Genomic DNA, 7,774 nt, shown 5'->3' with positions numbered 1-7,774 from the left:
CTTCCTGCAACTAGCGCCTAGCCGCCAGCTACTCTATCCACCTAGCTCTGCAGGTCGTCTTTCTCCTCGGGGTCGCCAATCTTTTTGGCCATGGCTCCTCCTACTTACCGTTGTGCACTGCACTGGCGTTCCTATCCTTCCATACTTTCAAAGAGGAGAAGGAATCCCGTGCGTGCTTAAACTTTTATGAAATGCAAATGAAGATCTAATTAAGGCTCTAGCCGAGTATTGATCGTTTTTAAAAGTTTGATTTGAATCGCCGATTGATCTTTCTTATTTCTTGGATGATGCATACTGATTGATCTATTGCAAGATGAGTATATGTGTACACTGATTGATCTAACCAGTCCCAAGCTGCAAGCAAACGCAATAGTGGCAATTTAAGGTAGCTGACTAGAGTGGTAGAACAGGTACTGGGATTCCGGAGGTGTTGTACGGTGACCGAGGAAATTTACTACCGGACTCGTGCAAACTCCATTCCAAACCCCAATGCAGGTGGAGCTCCTGCTACCTTCTTCTGGTAGTCCAAATTAAATGCACACCCAGACAAACACATGCAGACAAGCAAGTGTGCGTGTGTGTGAGAGAGAGAGAACAAGGATGGTTCATGTCTGAGGAAAATTAACTTATTTTGTGTGTTAACGATGATCACATTTGGGGCGCTAATATTGTTCGTCTAATTAATCCCCAAAAAAATACTGACCAGGCATATTATATGTTCATGTGCTAGCTAGCTCTTCAATATCTATAGCTAATCGATAGCATATGTATTCCGTACGATTTGAAGTGTGCACGCTCAGGTGCATGCTTCTATTAGTATAGGCCCTGACTATGCACGTACGTACGTACGATGCATATTAACTGAGGTCGGCACGCCTCCGGATCGATCAACTCACGAGAGACATAGGACAGTTTTTTGCATGCGCACGCCGTCGCCGTCAAATCCGCCACGTTACGAACAAAACAATTGCTAGAGGAGGACGAGTGATGGCTAGGACAAGGGCCTTTACAAAATTGCAATACTTGACCAACGAGTAGGTTTCTTTTGGAGAAAACCAGGCGTCCTACTAGCACATGGTTGAACTATACAAGTAGTAGGATTAGCCTTGCTAAGTCTTAGTTGACTGAGTCGACTTAGAAGTCTCAGATGATATATTCATGAGACCTTACATTAAGACTCGTGTAAATTTTTTTCTTTAGTTTTTTTTCTCTTGCATGTTGCATCATTTGATTGAGACTTGATTAAATTTCAGTCGACTGAGACCTAACCAGACCCTGGTAGGAAACAATGGTGTGCGCACGATGGAATTAGTCCTGTGAAAATGCATGCAAGGGCCGACGTTTGAACACGCCATGCTAGAGCCCTACAAGGGGCTTTTTCGTGGGTTGTTCCAAAATCTTCCTTGCCTGTATACGCACAGTGGAAGTGGTACGTGCATGGTACCCTGAAGTACACGGCCACAGTGGCAGAAACTTGTGTAACTTCACCATCTGCCTGAAATTAATACTACTCGTACCACTATCGACCTGTAGGTACACGATCTTTTGCCTTGCATATCGATGCACGCATGCGCAGTGTATGTGTTCCCATGGTATGTGCATACGTACATGTCATATGCAACGCGTTTGTAATGGATGCCGGTACGTGTATATGCACGCTTGTGATGTACTGAGTCTAGCTAGCTAGTTGCGGTTTCCATCCAGCAGGTGGCTCTAGTTTGCGAGAGGGTTTTAGCCTTCACGGCCCCCTTAAGCTCCATCAAGTTTCCTCTTCGGGCCCGTTCCAGGTGCATGTTTACCCTTCACCATCCTTTAACCTTTCCCTTCCGGTAGCTCATTTCACCCCTCATCTTCATCTACACCTAGCTAGCTAGGTAGCGACACTGTGGGATAAAGCAATACCAATACAGGCGGTGAGAGAGGGGCGGGGGTAGGGGCTTCGGGCTAAGCCCAAACACTGTTGTCTCTCTACGTTTCCGTGCTCGACTATATAGACCCTCCATTGGCCTCTTGCATCCACACACACACACACCACCATAGCCAAGAGCAGCCCATTTCACACTGGCACCAGCTGCTTGCTCGCCGTGCCACAGCTCGCTTCACCTAGCTAGTAGAGAGTGTGAGAGTGGACGTTGAAGGGCCAGCGCGCATGCACCAGCAACAGCACCCGCACCAACCGGCGGCGGCCATGGGCGACGCGCTGTGGGAGCTGATCGGGGAGGAGATGGCGGCGGCGGAGGCGGCCGCCGGGGAGCACGGCCTGCCCCCGGGCTTCCGCTTCCACCCCACCGACGAGGAGCTTGTGACCTTCTACCTCGCCGCCAAGGTCTTCAACGGCGCGTGCTGCGGCGGCGTGGACATCGCGGAGGTGGATCTGAACCGGTGCGAGCCGTGGGACCTCCCGGAGGCGGCGAGGATGGGGGAGCGGGAGTGGTACTTCTTCAGCCTCCGCGACCGCAAGTACCCCACGGGCCTCCGCACCAACCGTGCCACCGGCGCCGGCTACTGGAAGGCCACCGGCAAGGACCGCGAGGTGCTCAACGCCGCCACGGGCTCCCTCCTCGGCATGAAGAAGACGCTGGTCTTCTACAGAGGCCGCGCCCCCCGCGGCGAGAAGACCAAGTGGGTCCTCCACGAGTACCGCCTCGACGGCGACTTCGGCGCCGCCCGCCGCTCCTGCAAGGTGCGCAATGATCCAGGAGTTGGTTGCACGCTATTATTGCTCCACCCGTGAACATTTTGTTACTGCTCTTTTTGCTAAATACATTCTCTAGCTTCTAGTCACTGTGTGAGCTCGTCGTTGAAACACCAACAGTTGAGTGGTCAAGAATAAGTTACATGGTCGTTAGCAGAAGTAGATGCAGACATGATGATGCATTGAATGCAGCGTGCGTGTGCTTGCATTGCATGCATACGTAAGGTGACATATGCATGCAGATTGATTTGAAATATATGCTTATTATACTTGTAGCCTAGTACACTTTTGTTCATTTCATTCGATGCTGGTGCCTGGTACTCCCTCCGTTCCAAAATATAGCGCGCCCACGCTTTTCGAGATTCAACTTTGACCATAAATTTAACCCACGAGACCGACTGCGGACGCCGAGGACGCGCTATATTTTGGAACGGAGGGAGTAGTATCATAAGCATGACGATGATGCTGTACACAGTGGGTCGTTTCTGCTCAAAAATCTAGTTGCAGATTTGCACTGACACCGGATGCATCTGAGCTAGCTAGCGTTATACGTACTAGTATACTGGTACGTGTTTGTTCCCTTCTCAGGGCATGTAGTACTTTGCATGCATGGCTCGAGGATCTCCAATCGTCCTACTGCAGATCGACAAATCTTCCATTGATATCTCCCTGTGCCCCATGCTTATAAGAAAAAGTGCCATTTCGCCCATGAAGCATAAATGTGCTCTCCGCCAGAAGTTCATGAGTAAATATATAGATGTAGATAGGTAGATTCTCTACAGCATTTCTGTCCTAGCTAGATCACAATCCATGCAAAAGAGATTATTATATTGATATACGTTTTTTTTTTTTGGATATGTTGGCTCGTACATATATTTGTGAGCGATGTTTTGAACTTATACTGTCCATGATATACTTTTTGCAGGAGGAATGGGTGGTGTGCAGGATCTTCCACAAGGCGGTAGACCCGTACAGCAAGATGATGGAGATGAGAAACCCCTACTGCTACTTCCCCATGAGCCCCCACCACCCCAGCTTCTTCCAGGACGCACCTCCTGTCCCCTTCCCAAACCCTAGTCAGCTCATCCCCTTTCACCATGACCTCCCAAACCTGCAGTCATCCCCAATAATGCAGAGCCAGGGCCAGGCCAAGAACACAAGCAGCAACAATGGCGGCTTCCCAGCAGCAGCTTGCGTCCAGGAGCAGCCAAACAGCAGCTGTAACCAAGCATATTTCCCTTTCCCTCCCTTCGCCTCCATCGTCAATGGCAAGGCAGGCCCACCGGCGCAGCCCAGGGTCAATGGCGGTCCACAGGAGCCACCGCCGACCTGGCTGGACGCTTGCCTGCAGCACAGCGCCTTCATGTACGAGATGGGCCCACCTGCAGCCACCAGGGGGGCATGATCCGGCCGGGTCACTCGTTTCCTAGGGCTACCCTCCCATCTCGTTCGATCGTTATGTTGCAGCTTTTGATTATTGATTAGTCAAGTTGCGAGTGTGATCGATCGATATTTAGACAAGCACTTGTAATTGTTTTCCCTTGTTCTCCGATCAATCCTCTAGCTTCCGTAGCTTATGATCATATGTAGTGCTTTGCTTGCTCGTGCATGGGATCATTGGAGTAGTAGGAGACTAGCTAGCACTGAACTACTAATCTCGTGATCCATGCTTGTACTCACATGCACTATGGTCCTATGTAGTTTTAATCTATGTGTAATGAAGAACATCTCCTTGTGGATTTGCTTTTCACATGCACGATATAATATGTACTGTATGTAGCACTAGCAGTGTCGATGAGTTCCTTATAAACTTGTAGTAACTGCTTCTCATGTTCAAAAGTAAATAATTGTAGTGCAGTAGCCACCCCTACGTTCTCTCGAAACATGCTCTCGCTTGTGACTCCTACAATAACGTGATGTTAAAAAAATAGATGCCCCTTTTTACCGGCAGAGAACTTTTAAAAATGGTTATGGACAACATCATTCAGCTCCGACAACTAGGTGTGGAGATGCATTTTTTGCATTCAGCTCATATGTATCAAGATGTGCGGTACACATTCCTTGTTGTGTAGTGGATGCGGTTCCTGACATGAGATCTGCACATACAACTCTCTCATTGCACGGATGAGCCAACCACATGCACATGTATGCGTCCCTACAACTAGAACTCGAGATACTGGCACTACTACAATTTGAGGCGAACAAAAGAAGAAAAAGCAGCGGTGATGGACGGGTGGATGTGATCTAGGTCAGAGATGGACATGCAGTGCATGCAGCGGTGCACGCAGAGACGCTAGCGCCGGGGCCGGCCGGGCAGTGGACATTGCGACGTGACGGGCTCGCAGCCTCACAGGGTAGTAGGAGGAGTGATGATGCGTGCGTGGAAGGCCAGGCCAGGCCAGGAGAGGAGGTATTTGGCGAAATCTCGTCGGCGTCGCGTTTGCTTTGATTTGCGTTACGTTGCTCCTCTCTGAATGAGTAAATAAATACGTCCTGCGTTTCCTGCTGTGAATCATGACGTGGGCGGTGTCGCCGGGATGGGATGGGATGCCCCGACGTGACCCCGGCCTGGTCGGCCTCCGCGGAAGCAGCCAGCCGGCGAGGACGACCTTTCCCCGGCCGCTGCGACGCGCCGCTCGCCGCTCGCTCGCATCGCATCTCTCGCTTCGCCACAAAAGTCAAGCTGCTACACACTGTCTAGCTGCTGCTCCTGCGAGCTCTTAATTAACCCACTCGTGTAAAAAAATGCCCAGGAGCAACTAGGACTAGAGTAGTTGTACTGTACGTCGTCGACACAAACTATGCCACCGCCGACCATCGCCGGGAGAAAGGCCGAGCGATCGATCTGAGTTCACGGTGCAGTAAGAGCAACTACAACCGAACGACTCAAACGGACGTCGATTTTGTTCGTTTTTTATCTGTTTAGGTCAGCCGCCTGCCCGACGTCCGTCTCGTTTTAGATATGGATCGGCAGTGCGTCCAACGCACCAACCCATATGTGATGGCTTGACCGGCTGGCCGCACAACTTCAACAAATAGCTCAATTTTGCATTGATGAATTTGCATTTAAACATATAGTCAAATAACATAGTTTGAATCGAATAAAATAGCATAGTTTTATAAGCCGAATAAAAATAAAAATGTCTCACATAGTTTTGCAAACGAATAAAAGAAGATGCATCTATTGGTTGCCTCTGCATGCATAGTTATGATGCAGAGGCCAAGGGCACGCCTCCATTTAAAAAAAAATATTGGTTGCCAACATGAGCCCATAAATGCTTCACCAAATCATTTTGCAGTTGCACGTGAGTTTTTCAATCACGCATGTCATGATGAAATTGGATGAACTGCTCAAACGTTGCCGCTCCTCCATGCTCAGGCACAACATTCTCACCCTGAAACTGAAACCCTTGATCGTACAGGTGTTCCGGGTGCTCGTCTTCTATGATCATATTGTGCATGATCACACAAGCAGTCATCACCTCCCACAGTTTCTGCGTGCTCCAGGTATTAGCAGGATACTGAACGATGCCCCATTGAGATTGCAAAACACCAAAGGCACGCTCGACATCCTTCCTAGCATTTTCTTGCTCTTCGACAAATCTTTTCCTTCTCTCCGACAGGGTTGAGGATTGTCTTGAAAATAGTGGTCCATTGAGAATAGATATCGTCGCTCAGGTAGTATCCTTTATCGTAGTTGTGGACATTGATAGTAAAGTTCACCGGTGGGCTGTTGCCTTCGGCAAGCCTAGCAAACACCGACGAGCGCTGAAGCACGTTGATATCATTGTGTGATCCGGCCATGCCAAAGAAAGAGTGCCAGATCCAGAGATCTTGAGATGCCACGGCCTCTAGTATGACAGTGCAAACCCTGACATGGCCCTTATATTGCCCTTGCCAAGCAGAAGGGTAGTTTTTCCACTCCCGGTGCATGCAATCTATGCTGCCAAGCATCCCTGGGAAACCCCTGTTGGCATTCATCGCCAACAAAAGGGTTGTATCTTCAGGAGTCGACTCTCTCAAGTATTCAGGGTCAAACACATCAATAATAGCTTTGCAGAACTTATACAGGGACTCTAGGCATGTAGACTCGCTCATACGGACGTACTCGTCAATGAGATCAACGGGCAATCCGTATGCAAGCATTTGGATGGCGGCAGTGCATTTCTGATAAGAGGAGAAACCAACCTTGCCAACGGCATCCTCTTTGCACTCGAAGTAGTCATCATAGCCCACAACCCCCTCTCTAATACGGTTGAAAAGATGTCTACTCATACGAAAACGGCGGCGAAATTTTTGATATTTGAACAATGGGTTTGTTGTATCAAAGTAGTCATTCCAAAGAAGGAAATGCCCGCTCTCTCGGTCGCGATTCAACATCGGAAGGTGGCCCGGAATGGAGCCACGGAACAACAGCCGCTGGCTGTTGAGGTGGTGATGAACCAACACGGCAGCCAATATCTCCTCCTCATCAGCGGACGACAAATTGTCGAAGTCACAAAGAAAATTGTGAAAAAAGAACTCGTCGACGGAGTCCATTTTGTACCTTGGCAAACTGTCGAATAGCTTGTGGGCGTCAACGAAGGAGACAGCCGACAAAGTGAGTCGCGGCGCGCACGGACCAGCTAGCTGCCCTGACGGCGTCCGATGAGTGGGCTGGCGTCTGACGGGCGTGCCGGTGAGGATCTGGCCGGGGCGGCGAGGCGGCTTCTTGGTCGCGGGCGGCTATGTGGTGGGGGGAGCGGGGGTGGGAAACAGTCGGCTCCCCGGCGGCAAAGACGGCGGTGGCGGTCGATGTGGGAGTGGGCGGCATTGCTGGGTGGATGTGGAGGCGCCGGCAGGTGGCAGAGTCGCCGGCAAAAATGGGCGGCGGCATCGGCGACGAAGGAGGCGGGCGAGGGTTGATGTTGGATGGAGGGAGGCCAATGTGCCACCGACCAGCGGGCCCAAGGGAGGAGAAGGTGAGCGTGCGCGCGTCTGTCGTGTGTCCACGCCGACGTAAATCTGGCTAAAAAATGAACCGGGAATTTGTCGCCTGCAGACGAAAATCGGACGCGCGTCCGTTTGAGTTGATGCGTT

At 50.4% G+C, this 7,774-nt stretch overlaps 1 protein-coding gene across 1 annotated transcript; it reads left to right on the top strand.

Annotated features, from left to right (window-relative positions):
• The first annotated feature begins 2,018 nt into the window (after positions 1-2,018).
• On the top strand, positions 2,019-4,468 carry LOC119331825 (protein CUP-SHAPED COTYLEDON 3-like). Its single transcript, XM_037604995.1, has 2 exons — positions 2,019-2,683; positions 3,621-4,468. The coding sequence occupies exons 1-2, from the start codon at positions 2,150-2,152 to the stop codon at positions 4,098-4,100; spliced, it is 1,014 nt and encodes a 337-aa protein (XP_037460892.1). The 5' UTR covers positions 2,019-2,149; the 3' UTR covers positions 4,101-4,468.
• Positions 4,469-7,774: the final 3,306 nt, after the last annotated feature.

This window comes from Triticum dicoccoides, chromosome 7A, assembly GCF_002162155.2.
Source record: "Triticum dicoccoides isolate Atlit2015 ecotype Zavitan chromosome 7A, WEW_v2.0, whole genome shotgun sequence".
Lineage (NCBI taxonomy): Eukaryota > Viridiplantae > Streptophyta > Magnoliopsida > Poales > Poaceae > Triticum > Triticum dicoccoides.
The sequence above is the reverse complement of the archived record's forward strand: the minus strand, read 5'-3'. Positions and strand labels throughout refer to the sequence as shown.